General features: G+C 43.2%; 1 protein-coding gene across 3 annotated transcripts in view; it reads right to left on the reverse strand.

Annotated features, from left to right (window-relative positions):
• Positions 1-22,615, reverse strand: part of LOC140196049 (serine/threonine-protein kinase 32B-like) — a 325,870-nt gene that overhangs the window by 1,331 nt on the left and 301,924 nt on the right. For all 3 annotated transcript variants that reach the window (XM_072254755.1, XM_072254756.1, XM_072254757.1), the window contains 2 exons: positions 11,103-11,234; positions 10,513-10,577 (listed from right to left, as the gene is read on the reverse strand). In XM_072254755.1, the coding sequence (XP_072110856.1) occupies positions 10,513-10,577; positions 11,103-11,234 (197 nt within the window). The remainder of the gene's footprint in view (positions 1-10,512; positions 10,578-11,102; positions 11,235-22,615) is intronic.

A 22,615-nucleotide genomic window follows, 5' to 3' on the forward strand; every position in this document is an offset into this window, starting at 1 on the left:
TATGAAGAAAGCTTACTTCATCAACTAAATAGATAAGCAAGCATGAAAAAATCATACCACTGATCTTTTGTTTACCCATGGAACAGTAACTTCCCAAAACCTAAATGCACTGATAATTGTAAAGCTGTCATTTTTTGTCACATTATTTTCAGGTTTCCTACTTTTTTCCAAAATGTTCTTTATTATTCTTCTCAGTACAGGTCACAAGCTTGGGAATTGCTCTCGTTGTGGCCTAGATGAGTTGGTTAGTTGTGAAGATGACATATTTGCCAGCCTTTCTGTATTGATGGTGCAGGACGCTTACAGTGGTGGATGAGGGGTTAGGCATGCCAACTGTTCCATTCAAGATGGTGCTGAGTGTTTTGAGTGTTGTTTGGGGTGTACGTATCCAGGCAGGTGGTGAGTATTCCAAACCAACAACAGTTTGTGCATCATTGATAATGGAAATGCACTGTAATGTAATGAAGTCAGCCAGTAGAGCGGGAAAAGTTTAAAAAGGCAAGGAACCTTCAGCAGTTTTAGATTCGGAGCAAGAAGACTGTGAGTGGAATGGCTAAGGATTTCCGGTGCAAAGGCATTTTACTACTCGGGGTAAAGAGAGGCAAGACTGCACAGGCACGTGACGTCAGCCAGTAGAGCGGGACAAGTTTAAAAAGAAGACCGCCATATCCAGTGGGCAGCGTTCGGAACGGGCAGCCAAGTGAGGGTAGCAGAGTGAGAGGACTTTGGCTCAATGGGCTTAGTTGGTAATGAGGTGAGGTAGGTTTACCTGTGTTAATTGGGGAAAGGAAGTATGTGTGTGAGGCCGGTTTTATGTGCTTGGTGTCAGATGTGGGAAGTCCTGGAGTCTCCCAGCCTCCCGGACAGCCATATCTGCACTCGGTGTGTTGAGCTGTAGCTCCTAGGGGACCGCGTTAGAGAACTGGAGATGCAGCTCGATGACCTTCGCCTGGTCAGGGAGAGCAAGGAGGTGATAGAAAGGAGTTATAGGCAGGTGGTCACACCGGAGCTACAGGAGACAGACAAGTGGGTAACAGTCAGGAGAGGGAAGGGGAAGAGTCAGGTACTAGAGAGTAACCTGTGGCTGTACCCCTTGACAATAAGTACTCCTGTTTGAGTACTGTTGGGGGGAACATCCTACCTGGGGGAAGCAACAGTGCCCGTGCCTCTGACACAGAGTCCGGCCCTGTAGCTCAGAAGGGTAGAGAAAGGAAGAGAAAGGCAGTAATGATAGGGGACTCTATAGATAGGTGGTCACACAGGCGATTTTGAGAACACAGGAAAGAAACTGGGATGGTAGTTTGCCTCCCAGGTGCCAGGGTCCGGGATGTTTCTGATTGCGTCCAAGATAACCTGCAGTGGGAGGGAGAACAGCCAGAGGTTGTGGTACATATTGGTATCAATGACGTAGGTAGGAAAAGGGAAGAGATCCTGAAAAAAGAGTACAGGGAGGTAGGAAGGAAGTTGAGAAGCAGGACCGCAAAGGTAGTAATCTTGGGATTACCGCCTGTGAGTATAGGAATAAAATGAGGTAGAGGATAAATGTGTGGCTGAGGGATTGGAGCAGGGGGCAGGGAACAGATTTCTGGATCATTGGGATCTCTTTTGGGGCAGGTGTGACCTGTATTAAAAGGACAGGTTGCACTTGAATCCCAGGGGGACAAATATCCTGGCAGGGAGGTTTGCTAAGGCTACTGGGGAGAGTTTAAACTAGAATTGCTGGGAGGCGGGAACCAAACTGAAGAGACTGGGGAAGAGGCGGTTTGGCTCACAAATAGAGAAAGCTTAGAGACAGTGCAAAAGGGAGGATAGGCAGGTGATAGAGAAAGGATGCACTCAGACCGATGGTTTGAGATGTATCTATTTTAATGCGAGGAGTTTTATGAATAAAGTGGAAGAGCTTAGAGCGTGGATCAGCACTTGGAGCTATGATGTTGTGGCCATTACAGAGACTTGGATGGTGCAGGGGCAGGAATGGTTACTTCAAGTGCCGGGTTTTAGATATTTCAGAAAGGACAGGGAGGGAGGCAAAAGAGGTGGGGACGTGGCACTGTTGACCAGAGATAGTGTCACGGCTGCAGAAAAGGTGAACGCCATGGAGGGATTGTCTATGGAGTCTCTGTGGGTGGAGGTTAGGAAGAGGAAGGGGTCAATAACTTTACTGGGTGTTTTTCATAGGCCATCCAATAGTAACAGGGATATCGAGGAGCAGATAGGGAAACAGATCCTGGAAAGGTGTAATAATAACAGAGTTGTCATGATGGGAGATTTTAATTTCAATAATGTTGACTGGCACCTCCCGAGAGCAAGGGGTTTAGATGGGGTGGAGTTTGTTAGGTGTGTTCAGGAAGGCTTCTTGACACAAAATGGAGATAAGCCTACAAGAGAAGAGACTGTACTTGATTTTATATTAGGAAATGAACCTGATCGGGTGTCAGATCTCTCAGTGGGAGAGCATTTTGGAGATGGTGATCACAATTCTATCTCCTTTAACATAGCATTGGAGAGAGATAGGAACAGGCAAGTTAGAAAAGCGTTTAATTGGAGTAAGGGGAATTATGAGGCTATGAGGCAAGAACTTGGAAGCTTAAATTGGGAACAGATGATCTCAGGGAAAAGTACAGAAGAAACGTGGCAAATGTTCAAGGGATATTTGTGTGGAGTTCTGCAAAGGTACGTTCCAATGAGACGGAAGTTATGGTAGGGTACAGGAACTGTGGTGTAGAAAGGCTGTAATAAATTAGTCAAGAATAAAAGAAAAGTTTACAAGAGGTTCAGAGAGCTAGGTAATGTTAGAGATTAGAAGATTATAAGGCTAACAGGAAGGAGCTTAAGAAGGGAATTAGGAGAGCCAGAAGGGGCCATGAGAAGGCCTTGGCAGGCAGGATTAAAGAAAACCCCAAAGCATTCTACAAGTATGTGAAGAGCAAGAGGATAAGACGTGAAAGAATAGTACCTATCAAGTGTGACAGTGGGAAAGTGTGTATGGAACTGGAGGAAATAGCAGAGGTACTTAATGAATACTTTACTTCAGTATTCACTATGGAAAAGGATCTTGGTGATTGTAGTGATGACTTGCAGCTGACTGAAAAGCCTGAGCATGTAGATATTAAGGAATAGGATGTGCTGGAGCTTTTGGAAAGCATCAAGCTGGATAAGTCACCAGGACCGGACAAGATGTACCCCAGGCTACTGTGGGAGGCGAGGGAGAAGATTGCTGAGTGTCTGGCGATGATCTTTGCATCATCAATGGGGACAGGAGAGGTTCCGGAGGATTGGAGGGTTGCGGATGTTGTTCCTTTATTCAAGAAAGGGAGTAGAGATAGCCCAGGAAATTATAGGCCAGTGAATCTTACTTCAGTGGTTGGTAAGTTGATGGAGAAGATCCTGGGAGGCAGGATTTATGAACATTTGGAGAGGCATAATATGATTAGGAATAGTCAGCATGGCTTTGTTAAGGGCAGGTCGTGCCTTATGAGCCTGATTGAATCTTTTGAGGATGTGACTAAAAACATTGATGAAGGAAGAGCAGTAGATGTAGTGTATATGGATTTCAGCAAGGCATTTGATGAGGTACCCCACACAAGGCTTATTGAAAAAGTAAAGAGGCATGGGATCCAAGGGGACATTGCTTTGCGGATCCAGAACTGGCTTGCCCACAGAAGGCACAGAGTGGTTTTAGACGGGTCATATTCTGCATGGAGGTCTGTGACCAGTGGTGTGCCTCAGGGATCTGTTCCGGGACTCTTACTCTTTGTGATTTTTATAAATGACCTGGATGAGGAAGTGGAGGTATGGGTTAGTAAGTTTGCTGATGACACAAAAGTTGGAGATGTTGTGGATAGTGTGGAGGGCTATCAGAGGTTACAGCAGGACATTGATAGGATGCAGAACTGGGCTGAGAAGTGGCAGATGGAGTTCAAACCACATAAGTGGGAAGTTGTTCATTTTGGTAGGTCAAACATGATGGCAGAATATAGCAATTAATGGTAATACTCTTGGCAGTGTGGAGGATCAGAGGGATCTTGGGGTCCTAGTCCATAGGTTAAGAAGGCATATTGTGTATTGGCCTTCATCAATTCGTGGAATTGAATTTAGGAGCTGAACGGTAATGTTGCAGCTGTATAGGACCCTGGTCAGACCCCACTTGGAGTACTGTGCTCAGTTCTGGTCACCTCACTACAGGAAGGATTGGAAACCATAAAAAGGGTGCAGAGGAGATTTACAAGGATGTTGCCTGGATTGGAGAGCATGCCTTATGAAAACAGGTTGAGTGAACTCAGCCTTTTCTCCTTGGAGCGACGGAGGATGAGCAGTGACCTGATAGAGGTGTTTAAGATAATAAGAGGCCTTGATCATGGGGATAGTCAGAGTCTTTTTCTCAGGGCTGAAATGGTTGCCACAAGAGGACACAGGTTTAAGGTGCTGGGGTGTAAGTACAGAGGAGATGTCAGGGGTAAGTTTTTTTTTTATATACACAGAGTGGTGAGTGCGTGGAATGGGCTGCCGGCAACGGTGGTGGAGGCGAATACGATAGGATCTTTTAAGAGGCTTTTGAATAGGTACATGGAGCTTGGAAAAATAGAGGGCTATGGGTAAGACTAGTAATTTCCTGTATTGTGCTGTAGGTTTTCTATGTTTCTAAGTGAGTCACTCACCACAGGTGACTCAATCTATGACCTGTTCTTGCAATCTAATTGAGTTTCTGGTTAATAATGCCGTCTCTGTGTAAGGTTGATGGTCTAAATGATAGCAATGCTACTGAATGTCTAGTGTAGGTGGTCAGACCCTCTCTTATTAGAAATGTCTGGCACTTTGTGATACATATGTACTATTTCACAATTCATGCAGGAATATTGTCTAGGTCTTGCTGCATGTGGTCACAGATTGCTTCTTTTTCTGAGGAGTTGTGAATAGAAGTGAATACTGTGCAATCATCAGTGAACATTGTCACTTGTAATGGAAAGAAAGGCATTGGTGATGTTGCTAAGGCACTCCTGCAGTGATGTCCTGCAGCTGGGATGACTGACATTTTTCCTTCCGCAAGGTATGGCTATAATCACTGAAATGTTCCCCTGATATATCCAATAACCTCATTTTCACCAGCATTGCTTGATGCCACAATGTCAAATGCTGCCCGTATGTCAAGTGAAGGTATTCTCACCTCACCTCTGGGATTCAGCTCTTTACCATGTTTGGGCGAAGGATGTGATGAGGTCTGCAGTTGAGTGGTCCCGGCAAAACCCAAAGTGGTATCAATTTACAGGTTATTAGTGAATAAAGTGCCACTTGATAACAAGGCTGATGACAGCTTCCATCAATTTGCTGGTGATTGAGAGAAGGCTGATTGGGTAGTGATTATCTAGATTAGATTGTCCTGCTTTTTGTCAATAAGATGTATTTGGGTTATTTTCTGCATTTTTCAGTGTTTTTTTGTGTCCTGAAGCTGCATTGTAGCGCTTGCTGTATTTAACAGTGTCTCGGCAATTTCTTTGTAATGTGTGCTGTGAATCATTTTGGCTGAAAACTGGCTTCTGTGTTGTTAAGATGGATTCTCGACACAATGCTTGGACTGATGCTTCAGCCATATCTAATATTGATATTAATGCTAATACCATACTAATTTTATAGTAGCTGATAGGAAATTATAGTCCTGTTCAGGTACTATCTCCTATCATTAAATCTTTAAAAAAAATTAGATTAAATTTCTCAGTAGGTAAGGTCAATTCTGCCTTGAAGTTTAGAAAGAAAGATGACCACCATTCAATTAACTGCAGCTTTGATTTACACAAAAAGAGTAATCAAAGGACAGGCAGCAACAATAATTTACATGTAACACATCCAGCTTCAATATTATAAAGTAAAATTTTAACAAAGTATGCAAATATCATCAAATAGCTTAACAAAGAATTGAATGCCATGAGAATAGAGAATTAAAACTTCCAAGGCATTAGGTATGATGATACCATAAAATGTTTCTTCATTGATGAGTTTCTAATATTAGTTTTTAATGGTTTATATTAGGTTAGCTAGGTAAACAACAGTGACTGTTTGAGAAGTGCAGATTCTAAGTTTTATTATCACCCTCAAGATTGCTTGCTATGGATTTAAGACCTTATGACCATAAGATATAGGAGTAGAATTCAGCCATTTGACCCATCGAGTCTGCTCCGCCATTTCATCATAGCTGATCCAATTTTCCTCTCAGCCCCAATCTCCTGTCTTCTTCCTGTATCCCTTCAGGCCCTGACCAATCAAGAATCTATCAACCTCCCCCTTAAATATACATACTGACTGGTCTCCACAGCTGCCTGTAGCAACTGAATTCCACAGATTCGCTACTCTCTGGCTAAAGAATTCCCTCCTCATCTCCATTCTAAGAGGACTCCCCTCTATTCTGAGGCTGTGTCCTCTGGTCTTAGACTCTCCTACCATAGGAAACATCCTCTCCACATCCACAAACAAGAGAAAATTTGCAGATGCTGGAACTCTGAGCAACACGCACAAAATGCTGGAGGTAGTCAGCAGGCCAGGCAGCATCTATGAGAAAAAATAGTCAATGTTTCGAGCTGAAAACCTTTGGCAGGACTGGAGGAAAAAAGCTGAGGAGTAGATTTGAAAAGAGGGGAAAGCGGAGAGAGAAATACAAGGTGATAGGTGAAACACATGTCTGCTCTTACCCCATCCTCCGACCACCCTACCAGTGATAGACTTACTGTTGTCCTCACCTACGCTTCCTCTTGTCGTCACCTGCCACTCTACCTGCCTCCGTGTCCAGCACATAATTCTCCGAAACTTCCGCCAACTCCAACTGAATCCCACTACCAAACACATCTTTCCCTCCCCCAACTTTCTGCTTTCTACAGGGATCACTCCCTACGCGACTCCCTTGTCCATTCATCCCTCCCCACTGATCGCCCTCCTGGCACTTATCCTTGCAAGCTAAACATGTGCTACACCTGGCCCTGCACCTCCTCCCTCACTGCCATTCAGGGCACCAAATAGTCCTTCCAGGTGAGGCAACACTTCACCTGTGAGTCTGTTGTAGTCATATACTGTGTTTGGTGCTCCCGGTGTAGCCTCTTGTGTATCAGTGAGATCCAACGTAGATTGGGAGACCTCTTCACCGAGCATCTACTTTCCATCCACCAGAACAAGAGGGATCTCCCAGTGGCCACCCATTTTAATTCCACTTGTCGTGATAATCCCAAGAAACCACACCTTATATTCCATTTGGGTAGCCTCCAACCTGATGGCATGAATATTGATTTCTCAAACTTCCAGTAATGCCTCCGTCACCATTTCCCATCCCCTTTCCTCTCTCTCCTATTATTTTCCCACCTGCCCATCACCTCCCTCTGGTGCTCCTCCCCCCCCCCACCTTTTTCCCTTTCTTCCATGGCCTTCTGTTTCTTTCACCAATCAACTTCCTAGCTCTTTGCTTCATCCCTCCCTCTCCAAGTTTCACCTATCGTTGGGTGGTTCTCTCTCCCCTCCTGCCACCTTCCAAATCTACTGCTTTTTTATTCTCCAGTCCTGCCGAACCGTTGACTGTTTTTTTCCATCAATGCTGCCTGGTTGGCTGAGTTCCTCCAGCATTTTGTGTGTATTGCTCTCCACATCTACTCTGTCAAGACGTTTCACCATTTGTTTCAATGAGGTCATCCCTCATTCTGAATTCCAGTGAATACAGGCTCAGTGTCATCAAACATTCTTCATATGACAAGCCTTCCAATCCTGAAATCATTTTCCTGAATGCTCTTCGAAGCCTCTCCAGTCTTAGAATATCCTTAAAGTCTCAATGTTACATCCTTGCTTTTATAGTTTAGTCCTCTTAAAATGAATGCTAACATTGCGGTTGCCTTCCTCACCACAGACTCAACCTGCAAATTGACCTGCACAAGGGCTCCTAAGTCACATTGCACCTCAGTTTTTGTATTTTCTCTCCATTTAGAAAATAATCACTTTTTTTTATATACCGAAGTGCATGACCATACACTTCCTGACACTGTATTCCACATGCCTGTTTTTTGCCCGTTCTAGTGATTCTTTTAAGATCATTCTCATGCCTCGACAATTTCTCCAGCCACCTCTTTCAGAACTCTGGGGTGTACACCATCTGGTCCAGGTGACTTATCTACCTTCAGACCTTTCAGTTTCCCAAGAACCTTCTCACTATTTATTGTAACTCCACACATGACCCCTGACACCTGGAACTTCTACCATACTGCTAGTGTCGTCCACCATGAAGATTGATGCAAGATACTTATTCAGTTTGTCTGCCATTTCGTTGTCCCTCATTAAACCTCTCTAGTGCCATTTTCCAGTGGTCCAATATCCACTCTCGCCTCTTTTTTTACACTTTATGGATCTGAAGAAACTTTTGGTATCCTCTTTAGTATTATTGCCTAGCTCACCTTTGTATTCCAGCTTTACTTCCTTTATGACTTTTTTAGTTGCCTTCTGTTGGTTTTTAAAAGCTTCTCAATCCTCTAACTTCCCACTAATTTTTGCTCTAATATATACCCTCTCTCTGGCTTTTATGTTGGCTTTGACATTTCTTGTTAGCCATGGTTGTGACAACTTTCTTTTAGAACACTTCTTCCTCTTTGGGATGTACAGTATATATCCTGTGCCTTCTGAATTGCTTCCAGAAATTCCAGCCATTGCTGCTGTGCCGTCATCCCTGCCGGTGTTCTTTTCCAATCAATTCTGGTCAGCTCCTCTCTCATGCCTCTGTAGTTCCCTTTACTCCACTATAATACTGATAATCTGACCGTAGCTTCTCCTTCTCAAATTCCTGGGTGAATTTGATCATATTATAATCACTTTCCTCTAAGGGTTATTTTACTTTTAGCTCTCTAATCAATTCTGGTTCATTGGTACACCCAATCCAGAATAACTGATCCCCTAGTAGACACAACCATGAGCTGTACTAAAAAGCTATCTCGTAGGCACTCTAGAAATTCTTCTTCCTGGAATCCAGAGCCAACCCGATTTTCCCTACATGTTGAAGTCTACCATGCCTATTGTAACATTTGCAGAGTATTTCCGGTACTTTGCTTTACTTCACTTTAGAATTGCAAATATATTTCTAATGGGCGCGTCATCTTCTCTGCCAGAGACATGTGAAAATTATTCCCCAACATGCAGTCTCTATATTGCACATCAGAGAATTTGATTATGATAATTAAAAGAACTGCAGATGCCTCTGATGTGAAATAAAAACAGAAAATGATGGAAATATACTCATTAAGAACTCAAAACTGTCATTACTTTTGTTGCCACTTTCTGCCCTACACTCAACTGGTTCATCTGTGACTATCCCCTTTTCTTTCTGGATTTCTTAGTTTCTGACTCAGGGGATAGGTTAGTGGCAAACTTGCATTACAAACTACATACTCCTGTAACACTTTCTTCCATTCCTCTTCATCTAAGAACTCCACTGTATTCTTTTATTTCCACTGTCTCTGTTGTATCTGTTCCAATTATGAGATTTCTCTTATCCTTAACTGTGGCTTCTTCTCTACAATAGGTGATGTGGCCATGTTTCATTTCTTTCCAGCATCTCTGCTTTCAATCCATCTCATTTCAGTCAGAGCAAGATAGGATTATGCTGGTCCTCATGTTCCAGTACCACCAGCCCTTTCATTGAGTGAATCATCCTTCTCAATCTCTGCTTTCATTTCACTATTCAAATACAAGAATTCCCTTTTATGACTCCCTGGTTCATCTTTCATCTCCTCCAATCACTGTCCTTCTGATGGCTTTTTCCCATCTACTTCAGGACATGCAATATTTTTCCCCCTCATGCTGTCCCACAATGTAGGGATCCAAGTAGTTCTTTCTAGTGAAGCCGAGAATAGCCTGCACTTATTCCAATTTAGTTACTGCATTCAGTGCTCATAATATGGTCTCCACCACACTGGAGAAACCTGGTTAATCGTACAACCTTCATGGATAACTTCATTCATCATAATTCTGAATTGATTCCACAACCTACAGACTCACTTCGAACAACTCTACAAATTCATATTGTCAGTATTAATTATCTGCTTATTTATTTAGATTTTAATTTCCACTATTTGACTTCTTTTGCACATTAATCATTTGTCATTTGTGTTCATGTTCAGTTTTTCATAAATTCTATTATATTTCTTTAATTTCCTGAAAATCCTAAAAATTAATCTCAAGGTAGTATATGGTGACATATACATACTTTGTTAATAGATTTATTTTGGCTTTGACTTTGAGGGAAGAAAAGACAAACAGAGCTCCCAATTGCCTGACACTTCAGTCCCACTCATTGTCTGACATAAATGCCTGTGGGCTCTTACACTCTTCCAACAGGGATCAATGTAAGCTTGAGGAACAGTACCTCAACTTCTGTCTGAGCATTTGCAACATTCCAGAGTCAATAGTAAATTCAACTGCTTTAGACAATTCACTATTTGTTTGTAACAGAACCAACCATTTCTGTTATAAGCTTGCTTAAGTAATCGATGCACTTACTTCTCCCTGTTGAATATGATGAAATCATTGTGGACTGTTTCCAGGCACTGTTGAAGATGTCCATTCTTCAACACCATATGAATGTTCAAGGAAAAAATCAAAAGAGTGTAATTGTGAGAAAAGTGTTAAAACCAGAGAGACAAACAAATCAGCTGCAAATTTGTCGCTGAAATTTGAAAGTTAATTACTGAATGTGTCAACTTTAATGAAATGGAAAAGAAAACAGTATTTAAATTTGTATAATTATTATAAAATCTACAAATTATAACCCTTTAAAACACCACATGCATCCCAGAAATTTTTGGAATTCCCAGATGTGCTATTGCATTAAGTTCAGTGTCAAGATAGAATTTGAGGCAGAATAACATTGGGTTCTACAATGTTGAGCTGTGTGCTTTTTCTGATTGATAAGGGATTGCCCAGAAAAACAACAGAGAGAAGAGTTATTCCATAATTTACAGTTTTGTTTTATTGGGATCACAAAACTTGCTGAAAATTGCATCCAAAGATCTACTCTGGCATTTTATGATACACTGATCATTTGGAATAGGTTGTCTCAAACTTGATCAAATTAGATTAAGACATCTTACCAGTGGGGAAGATTCTTTACTGAGATCCTTAGATTTATTCTTAGCCAGTCTTTTCTTTTTCTTGTGAAGAGGTTTAGACTCCAGTATCATTTCTTCTAGTTCAAAGGTTGGATCGCAATTCAACCTTCTTTTCTGTTAGAAAAGAGAAAATGTGGCAATGGGAGACTGAATGTCAACAATGGTTTGACTTTTAAAAGTGATTCATTACGAAAGAGTAATTGAGTTTAATGCCCTTTGAACCTGAGTTTTAAATTGAAGCTGCAAATGCAGCTGGTACTCTTGATAAAAATCCGTGAAAGAAATTTTTCTGCTTAATGGTGCTTGGAAACTGAAGTTAAAATGCAACCATTACTGCTTAGTGTGGCAGATGAAATAATAATGTAGAACATATAGCAAAGAGAAGAGATAGTTGGTAGAGGAAAAAGAAAATAGTAGTGTCCAGATCAGGAAGGTTAGTGAATTGTGTGTCCAACAAATGAGTTATTTTTGTGTTACAATATTTCAATCAAGTATCCTGCCTTGGAGTATCGGAAGGGAGAAAAAAAACATGGTTTTGTCAATTTTATTCTATGCAACCACGTTGCTGTCTCCTCAGTCCACCAATCACTTCAGACACCTTTCTAACCATTCGCATTCTCATTATACTGGCCATCTTATCTCTCTATTAAATCCTGATGCAAGGTTTTGATCTGAAGCGAGGACAATTACTTTGCTCCCACAGATGCTGCTGAGCCCATTGAGATCCTCCAGCAGATCTTGCTCTTGCTTTAAAGTTTCTATATACCTATCAGGGTGTGAAGGATTTAATGCTAATGGTTTTGGTAGTGCTTTTCTGCTAGGTTTCTCTGAGGCATCTTGAATGGGTTGGAAAGCATTGGATTTGGCTATAAGAGGTGAGTTTAAAATTTGTTTAGTTACTATTTTTGGATGAAATCTATGAATAATTTAAAGCAAAACCTGTAGTAACTCGCTAGAGAGCATCAGGTAATTTTATTTTAGTATTCCCAAAGCTCTGCATACTGAAGTTTTCCTTACAAATGTTGGATATGTTGAAAAATATATTATAGAGTGATTGTTATGAATTGCCAATAGCTTCATTATTTCAGAGTCATCCTACTACAGGGCTGGTTAAAGACATTCTAAGTAGTTCAAGAACCTTTCCTCTTCCCTCTCAGTCCTGATGCACCGCCGAGAAACAAGTCGATGTTTGACCGATTTAAGTACGGGGCCAGATTGGAAAAGTTTGGGTAGGGACCAAATGGAGGTGGTGGAGCCCAGGTTCAAGAGCGTGTTGAACTGGCAGGGCCCAGGTCCAAGAACAGCAAGGGATGACCCAATATTTGGCCAGTGCCAGACCAGATTGAAAAGGTCAGAGTGTCAGGCCAGAGGTGAGGGATGGGCCGGTGTTCAGCTTACAGCTCAGCGAGATTTACTGGTCTCTGTGCTGAACTGAGGCTGCACCTAACAGTCTCACGGACCAGCTGCCATTTTGATTGGCTTTGTGGCTGTGAACTGTAGTTTTGAATATTATTTGCTTATATTTTATTATTTGTACGATATGTTCTTTTTGCGCATTGGGTGTTTGACAGTCCTTTTTTTTTTAATGGGTTCTATTGCTTCTGTGGCTGCCAGTGAGGAGCCATACCTCAAGGTTGTGTATTACTTCGATAAAAATGTACTTTGAACTTTGAACCTGAACTATTTGCCTCCACAGATGCTGCTTGACCATTTGAGTTCTTCAAGTGTTTTGTGACTTGTTTGCTTAGATAGTTTGAAATTTATTTTATCTTGGAGTTTCAATATTCCTATAGATTTTACTTGTGACCATTAAAATAGATCTAATCAATTCAATAAAAGTAAAAATGTTGGGAGATACTCCGCAGCACAGGCAGCGACTGCAGAAAGAGAACCAGAATGAAAAATTCAAGTTGACTTATCACTAGAACTGGGAAAGTGAGAAAACACATGTCTTTTAATTTGCAAAGTGCGAATGCAGACAATAGAGGGAACATCTGTGATCGGATGGAGATTGGGTTGTCCATGAGACACAATTACCTTTGCTTATTGTCCGGAAGAGCTGAAATAAATGTCTGTAATTTACACATGAATATAAATTGAAGGAAATAGAAGTTGGAAGAGGACAATAGTAGTATGAGTGAGAGAGCGTGAGAGAGAGCGAGAGTGAGCGATAAAATATTATGAAATTGTGAGTTGTAAAACACATCAGTTGTTGGAAGTCTGAGATGATAAAAGACAATACTGAAAATAAACCTCCTCTTCATTTATTTGATGGCAGCATTTCTGGTTTGATACATTCTTCCTTTCCAGCACATCCTCCTAGGCTCTATCAAAGAGTTACTACCAACAATGCAGTAAGTCAAGACACTCATCTTTACCAACTAACTAACTGACGAAACCAGCTAGGTTTCTGCAATTCTGGTTCTGCATTTCACAGTACAAAGATTGAATCAATTTTTAAGCTAAGATGCCAATATTTGAAGCTGTGTAGCTTATACTGAAAAACAGTAGAATACCAGAGACCATAATAATCTTACAGTGAGTGGAAACATGATACACAATTCAATATCACAAAATTACTCATGTTTTGTTTTGATAGAAACAATAAAGCATGCTGTGAAAGGTTTGAAACTGAATGGATCAAAGGAATAGGGAATTATGATTCTTTGGGATTACTGTTACAAAAATCATTAGATGTAGCAATGCAATTTGGTGAAGCTGTAGAGAAAAGGGTAATTATAACTGAAAGTTAATGCAAAGGCAGAGGTGTTTTGTTTAAATATCAATTGTACCTTTACTGGATTGTACTTGAAATATCACACAAAGAAAACTGAAGTATTGGAGAAAGGTGCTAAGAAATTATTAAGATGTTATCACAACCAAGAAGAGCGAACTTGACAGAGACCAATTATAGCGGGGTTCATTTAGATGAAAGATGAGAAATAGCTTTCCTTCTAGGGGATGCCAGACCAAGGAAGCAAGAATAAAAGACAACTACCAACAGGTTAGACAGAGAATGTAAGTGGAACTTCTTGGCAGACAGAAATAAGAATGCTTTCAGTAACTAATGGAGTAGTTGAAATAGATAGTATTAACAGATGAATACCAGTGAAGGGTTAGAATGAATAGGTGGAGTATAAAAGAAAAACTGTTTTGAAGCAAACGTGTTCACTGTTATACAGCAGAAGATTTTGCCCAACGTATCACAGGCACATCGTTCCGCACCATCAGTAGTACCCAGAGGAGAAGCTGCGTCAAGAACAGGACATCCATCATCGGAGATCCCTACCATCTGGGCCGTGTCTCACTGCTACTAGTGAGCAGGAGGTGCAGAAGCCAGAAATCCCACCTTCCCTGCAAGCATTTGGTACTTGAACATATCAGTACAACCTGAATCATTAGAGTTAAGCAATACTGTGACCATCTTGATCACTTTACATTAAAATGAACTTCTTTCATTCTGCCTCTAATTGTGCATTTTCTTCTAAAAATTGTGTTCATGTTTAATTTATATTTTACTTGTGAATATTGCTCATACGATGCTCTGTGCCTGTGATGTTGCTGTAAGTAAGTTTTTTTATTGCACTTGTACATACAGCAATGAACTTGACATTGTCTTTCAGTGAGGTTCCATGAACTACAGGCATGCTGCAACTTGCCTGAATATTGGTGCTGTAGCTCAGAATCTGCTGTGCACTGAGAAAACATTAACAATAATAGACACAAGACAGACTGCAGAATCTCTGGGAAGCTTGAGCAACATACAGAATCTACTAGAGGAGCTCAGCAGGGTAGGGAGTACAGTATCTATGGAGGGGGATAAACAGTCAACATTTTGGTCTGAGGCACTTCATCAGAATGAAAATATGTATGGTGGGGGGGTGGAAGTACAAGCTGGCAAGTTGTAGGTGAGACTAGGTGAGTGGGGAGGGGATGCAACAAACTGGAAGGTGATAGGAGGGAAAAGTAAACGGCTGAAGAAGAAAGAATCTAATAGGAGAGGACAGGGTGCCATAGAATACAGGGAATGTGGAGAGAAACAATAGGGGGGTGATGGGCAGGACATAAGGGTGGAGAAGGAGAAGAGAAAGGATGAGAGGGTAGCTAGAGTGAGCTCTGTCCATAGCAGAAGTGGGTAGAGGAAATAAAATGGATGGGTGGAGTAATTACCAGAAATTAGAGAAATCAATGTTCATGCCATCAGGTTGGAGGCTACCTAGATGGAATGCGAGGTGTTGCTCCTCCAACCTGAGTTTGGCTTTATTTTGACAGTAAAACTGGCAATGGACAGTCATGACTGCATGGAAATGGGAAGACAAATTGAGATGGGTAGCCACCAGGAGATTCTCCCTTCTGCTATGGAGCAGAGTGTAGGCACTTGATGAAGTGGTCCCCAGTTGACAGTGGGTCTCACTAATGTAGGGGTTCCTGCACCAGAAGCATCGAATATAGCAGATGACACTGATAGACTCACAGGTGAAGTGTTGCCTCATCTGGAAGGACTGCTTAGGGCCTGAACTGTAGTGACAGGGGAATTGTATAGGCAGGTGTAGCACTTGTCACACTTGTGGGAATAAATGCCGGAAGGGAGATCTGTGGGGAGTAATAAGTGTTCAAGGAAGTCACCTAGGGGGCGATCTATGCAGAAGGCAGAGTGGGAGATGAGGAAAATATATGCCTAGTGGTAGGATCCTGATGGAGATGGCAGAAACTGTGGATGATGATATTCTAGATACAGGAGCAGGTGGAATGGTAAGGACAAGGGGAACTCTATCCCTGTTATGGTGGCTGGAAGATGAGGAAAGGGCAGATGTGCAAGAAACAGTGGAGATATAGGTGAGAACTGCATCGATGTTTGGGGAAGGGAAGCCTCAATTTTGATACGAGAGGACATCTCAGATGTTCTAGAATGGAAAGCCTTATCCCGAGGCTAGATGCTATGGAGACAGAGAATCTGAGAGAAGGGAATAGCATACTTACAAGTAACAGGGTGGAAAAGGTATGCTCAATTAAGAGTCAGTTGTAAAAACTATCCATAGTCTGTCTTTGGAGATGGAGAAAGAGAAATCGAGAAAGGGGAGAGAAGTGTCAGATGTAAATCTGAGAGCAGGCTGAAAGTTGGAAGCAAAATTGATGAAACTAATAGCTCAGCATGCGTGTAGGAAGCAATACCAATGCATTTGACAAAATAGTGGAGAAAGAGTTTGAAAACATGGCTGCACCTTTGTTTTGGAGGAGCCAAGAAAGAAATTGTTGAGGGTGGGAGCCAGTTCTGTCAGACAGAGGAGAGTGGTGGGAGAGGGGAATGGATTAGATCTGTTTTTCAGAGAGAAACAGAGAGCTTCAAGGCCTTCCTGATGGAGGACGAAAATGTATAGAGACTGGGCATCCAGAGTGAAAGTAAGGCAATCATAAGGAACTGAAAGTAATTGAAATGATGAAGGTAGGAAGGGACTGAACCATGGGAGACAAAATGGAGTCAAAGTATGTCGACATGAGCTCAGTACGACAGGAGCAGGCAGAAGCAATGGGTCTATAGGGATAGGTTTGTGGATCATGGGTGGGAAGTAAAAATGAGCAGTGTTGAGAACTAAAAGGCTGGAGAACTTCAGAGTCAATGAGGTTGGTGCAACACACACAAAATTCTAGAGGAATTCAGCAGGCCAGGCAGCATCTATGGAAAAAAGCATAGTCGACATTTTGGGCCAAAACCATTCGGCAGGACTGGAGAAAAAAAAAGCAGAAGAGTAGGTTTAAAAGTTGGGGGAAGGAGTGAGAGAAACACAAGGTGACAGGAGAAACCTGGAGAGGGAGCGATGAAGTAAAGAGCTGGGAAGTTGATAGGTGAAAGCAACAGAAGGCCATGGAAGAAGGAGCGGGGGGGTTGATGAGGACCACCAGAGGGAGGCGATGGGTGGGCAAGGAGGTAACATAAGAGAGGTACAAGGGATGGGAAATGGTGAAGGGAGTGGGGGAGCCTTACCAAAAGTTCAAGAAATCAATGTTCATGCCATCAGGTTGGAAGCTACCCAAACAGAATGTGGGGTGTTGTTCCTCCAACTTAAGTGTGGCCTCATCACAACAGTGGAGGATGGACATATTGAAATGGGAAGTGGAATTGAAGTGGGTGCCCACTGGGAAATCCTGCTTGTTCTGGTGGATGGCATAGATGCCTGGCGAAGCGGTCTCCCAATCTACATTGGGTCTCACCAGTATACAGGAGGCCACACTGGGAGCACTGAACACAGTAAATGACCCCCAACAGACTCACAGGTGAAGTATTGCTTCACCTGGAAGGACTGTTTAGGGCCCTGAATGGTAGTGAGAGAAGAGGTGTAGGGGCAGGTGTAACACTTGTTCGGCTTGCGAGGATAAGTGCCAGGAGGAAAATCAGTGGGGAGGGACAAATGGACATGGGAGTCACATAGGGAGCAGAAAGTGGGGGGGAGGGAAAGATGTGCTTGGTCGTGGAATTCTGTTGGAGGTGACGGAAGTTTTGGAGAATTATGTGCTAGATGTGGAGGCCAGTGGAGTGGTAAGAGCCCCTATCCCTGGAAGGGTGGCAGGAAGATGGAGTAAGAGCAGACAGGCGTGAAACGGAAGAGATGTGATTGAGGGCAGCGTTGATGGTGGAGGAAGGGAAGCCTCTTTCTTTGGAAAAGGAGGACATCTCCTTCATTCTAGACTATAGAGCACCAACGTAGTCATCAATGTAGATTAGGAAAAGTGCAGGACGGTTCATTAACGTAATGTAGGGAACATGGGGGACGGTGTCGTTGATGTAGTATAGGAAAAGTGCAGCATATTTCTGCTTCCTGCACCCGTGCTGAGCTCATCCACTTCCTTCCTAGCGTGTCGCACCAGCCAGTCAGCCATTCTTGTCTGGTGTGTAGTGTCAGGATTGGTCTCCTTTTCGGATTGGCCGGGTCATTCACGATATGAACATTTCTAACCTGACCTTTGTGTTTTACGAGGGCGAGTGGCTAGCTCGATGCTCAACCCAGCACAGATGGAAAGTGTGCTCGGGGGTGCGGGGGGGGGGGGGCGGTGGCCCGACTTGGATTCGAACTCGGGAGCCTTCGCTCCGAAGTCCAGCGCTGATGCCACTACGCCACCAGCTGGCCACTTCATCCACTTTGCCTCCAACTTGCCCTCAAATTCACCTGGTCCATTTTTGACACCTCCCTCTCCTTTCTCAATCTCATTGTCTCTATCTCTGGAGACAGCTTATCCACTGATATCTTTTACAAACCCACGGACTCTCACAGCTACGTGGACTACACCTCCTCCCACCCTGCTACTTGTAAAAACAGAATTCTCTTCTCTCAACACAACTCAAAGTTGCTGGTGAACGCAGCAGGCCAGCCAGCATCTCTAGGAAGAGGTGCAGTCGACGTTTCAGGCCGAGACCCTTCGTCAGGACTAACTGAAGGAAGAGTTAGTAAGAGATTTGAAAGTGGGAGGGGGAGGGGGAGATCCAAAATGATAGGAGAAGACAGGAGGGGGAGGGATGGAGCCAAGAGCTGGACAGGTGATTGGCAAAGGGGATATGAGAGGATCATGGGACAGGAGGTCCGGGGAGAAAGACAAGGGGGGGGGGGAACCAGAGGATGGGCAAGGGGTATAGTCAGAGAGACAGAGGGAGAAAAAGGAGAGAGAGAGAAAGAATGTATATATATAAATAAATAATGGATGGGGTACGAGGGGGAGGTGGGGCTTTAGCGGAAGTTAGAAAAGTTGATGTTCATGCCATCAGGTTGGAGACTACCCAGACGGAATATAAGGTGTTGTTCCTCCAACCTGAGTGTGGCTTCATCTTTACAGTAGAGGAGGCCGTGGATAGACATGTCAGAATGGGAATGGGATGTGGAATTAAAATATGTGGCCACTGGGAGATCCTGCTTTCTCTGGCTGACAGAACGTAGGTGTTCAGCAAAGCGGTCTCCCAGTCTGCGTCGGGTCTCGCCAATATATAAAAGGTCACATCGGGAGCACCGGACGCAGTATATCACCCCAGCCGATTCACAGGTGAAATGTCGCCTCACCTGGAAGGACTGTCTGGGATCCTTAATGGTGGTAAGGGAGGAAGTGTAAGGGCACGTGTAGCACTTGTTCCGCTTACAAGGATAAGTGCCAGGAGGGAGATCAGTGCGGAGGGATGGGGGAGACGAATAGACAAGGGAGTCGCGTAGGGAGTGATCCCTGCGGAAAGCAGAGAGCTGGGGGGAGGGAAAGATGTGCTTAGTGGTGGGATCCCGTTGGAGGTGGCGGAAGTTTGGAGAATAATATATTGGACCCGGAGGCTGGTGGGGTGGTAGGTGAGGACCAGGGGAACCTTATTCCTAGTGGGGTGGCGGGAGGATGGAGTGAGAGCAGATGTGCGTGAAATGGGGGAGATGCGTTTGAGAGCAGAGTTGATGGTGGAGGAAGGGAAGCCCCTTTCTTTAAAAAAGGAGGACATCTCCCTCGTCCTGGAATGAAAAGCCTCATCCTGAGAGCAGATGCGGCAGAGACGGAGGAATTGCGAGAAGGCGATGGCATTTTTGCAAGAGACAGGGTGAGAAGAGGAATAGTCCAGATAGCTGTGAGAGTCAGTAGGCTTATAGTAGACATCAGTGCATAAGCTGTCTCCAGAGAGAGACAGAAAGATCTAGAAAGGGGAGGGCGGTGTCGGAAATGGACCAGGTAAACTTCTGAATTCCTCCATTGCTTCTGCATCTGCTCTCAGGATGAGGCTTTTCATTCTGGAATGAAGGACTTGTCCCCCTTCGTCAAAGAAAGGGGTTTTCTGGGGCATTAGCGGAAGTTAGAGAAGTTGATGTTCATGTCATCAGGTTGGAGGCTACTCAGACGGCATATAAGGTGTTGTTCCTCCAACCTGAGTGTGGCTTCACTAACTTCTGCTAATGCCCTAATGCCCCACTTCCCCCTCGTACCCCATCCATTATTTATTTTTATACACACATTCTTTCTCTCACTCTCCTTTTTCTCCCTCTGTCCCTCTGACGATACCCATTGCCCATCCTCTGGGTCCCCCCCCCCCTTATCTTTCTCCCTGGACCTCCTGTCCCATGATTCTCTCATATCCCCTTTGCCAATCACCTGTCCAGCTCTTGGCTCCATCCCTCCCTCTCCTGTTTTCTCCTATCATTTTGGATCTCCCCCTCCCCCTCCCACTTTCAAATCTCTTACTAACTCTTCCTTCAGTTAGTCCTGACGAAGGGTCTCGGCCTGAAACGTCGACTGCACCTCTTCCTACAGATGCTGCCTGGCCTGCTGTGTTCACCAGCAACTTTGATGTGTGTTGCTTGAATTTCCAGCATCTGCAGAATTCCTGTTGTTTATGTCTCATCAGCAGTTAGAGATGAAGAGATCGAGAGTGGGCAGAAAGCCAGAGTGGGGTGTCCAAGAAGAGGCGGATGGTTGAAGGTGGGAGAAGGGGGTCATTGGTGGGAGTGGGGGGAGGTGGAGAATCTTTGCCAAAGCAGTAGGCTCAGTGATGGAAGTGGCAGAAGAATAGCTCAGCATCATGACAGGAGTGGAATTCGTTGAGGTACGAGCAAAGGTAAGGCCTTTGCTGAGGTCAGAACGTTCCGCCTCAGGGAGAGGAGAGAGGGGGTGGTGAAGAAACAGCAGAGGTCAGAGCTGGTGTCAGGGGGTTAGAGGGTTGGAGGGATCTTCGACAATAACTTGGGGGGAGGGGGGTTCTGAAAGCCAAAGGTAATGGGCCCTAGCAAAAGTTTCGCATGTATTAAAAGGTAATAAAAAATTAATTGCTACAGTTGCTGGGTGTCTGAAATGTCTGAATCCCGCAGCAGGTTAGTCAATGTATTTAAAGAAAAAAAGAGAAGTTTCTACACTTGAATATCATGAGAACACAAAAAGCAAGAACACAAATGACAGGAAAGGTCAATAAATTTTGTTAAGATATTGAGTCCATAGTGATCATATTTCATCTTCTCAGTCGTTCACTAAGATCATGATTGACACATTATTCCAACTTCAATATATTGATCATCTCCCATAACCCTTGATTCCTTTGGGATCCAAATATCTATTTGCCTCAGCTTTGAGGATAGTTAATGATCGAGCATCCACAGTTCTTTGGAAGAGGGGATTCTAATGATACACAACCTTCCAAAAGGTGAAATTCTTCCTCGTTGCTGTCTTCACATTCCCTAGATCAAAGGTGTGTAATTTCTCATAAGACTCCTTCTGAATTATTATTGTTTCAATTGATAATTGCAACAGGATACTGAGGACCATTTGTAAGGAATATTTTAATGCATGTTTATTAAATCATTTAGTGCCTGAATTAGAAGCATAGAAAACGTACAGCACAATACAGGCCCTTCGGCCCACAATGTTGTGCTGAACATGTACTTACTTTAGAAATTACCTAGGGTTACCCATAGCCCTCTATTTTTCTAAGCTCCATGTACCTCTGTAGGAGTCTCTTAAAAGACCGTATCTTATCCACCTCCACCGCCGTCGCCAGCAGCCCACTCCACGCACTCACCACTTTCTGCGTAAAAAAAACTTACCCCTGACATCTCTTCTGTACCTACTTCCAACACCTTAAAACTGTGCCCTCTCGTGTTAACCATTTCAGCCCTGGGAAAAAGCCTCTGACTAGCCACATGATCAATGCCTCTCATGATCTTATACACCTCTATCAGGTGTATAAGATTATACCAGCAAATAGGAAAGCAATCGGAATATTTTAAATGGTTTTTCACCAACTTTTTTTTTTGCAACTTTTGTCCATAGAATTGCTTTTTAGTGATATTTTACATAGTGCATGCAAACTGCCAGAAAGGAACGAGAAACTAGAAAGGAACTACCAAACACCTTATCCTTTTGAGACCTAGATTGGAGACTATTAATTATAAAGAGAGGTTTGAGAAACTAGGATTGTTTTCTGAAGAGCATCAGAGGCTCAGAAGTGATCTGCTAGAGGTACTTAAGATCACAATAGGCAGAGAAAGACTTTTACCCATTATTGTAATGTCAGATACTAAAGGGATTTAAGAAGGGGGGGGGGAAGTTTAAAAGAGATTTGAAAAGGCAAGTGCCTTTACACAGAGTGTGGTACATACAAAAGCAGTTTTTAAGAGGCATCTAGACCAAAACTTTAACTGACATGGAATAGAGAGATATAATAGAGATACTGTTGGCAGGCAGATGGTACAGTTTATTTTGGCATCATGGTTGACAGAGGCATGACAGGCTGAAGGACCTATTACCATGCTATACTATTCTACTACGTTCTATTCATTTGGTGATTCCTCCCTCACACAACTTACAGTGCTGCTAATTCTGGAATTTTAAAATGTATTTGGGAAAAGTTTGCTTTGAGTCATTTGTGCTCAGTATGCACAAAATGCTCTGCTACTATTTGTACATTCAGTTCTGTTGATTTCTATTGGTTTTTGCAAGTGAGTCCAATGACCGAAGGAAAATTTCTCCCCCACTGTTTCAGGCAGTGATCATCA

Source organism: Mobula birostris, chromosome 4, assembly GCF_030028105.1.
Source record: "Mobula birostris isolate sMobBir1 chromosome 4, sMobBir1.hap1, whole genome shotgun sequence".
NCBI lineage: Eukaryota > Metazoa > Chordata > Chondrichthyes > Myliobatiformes > Myliobatidae > Mobula > Mobula birostris.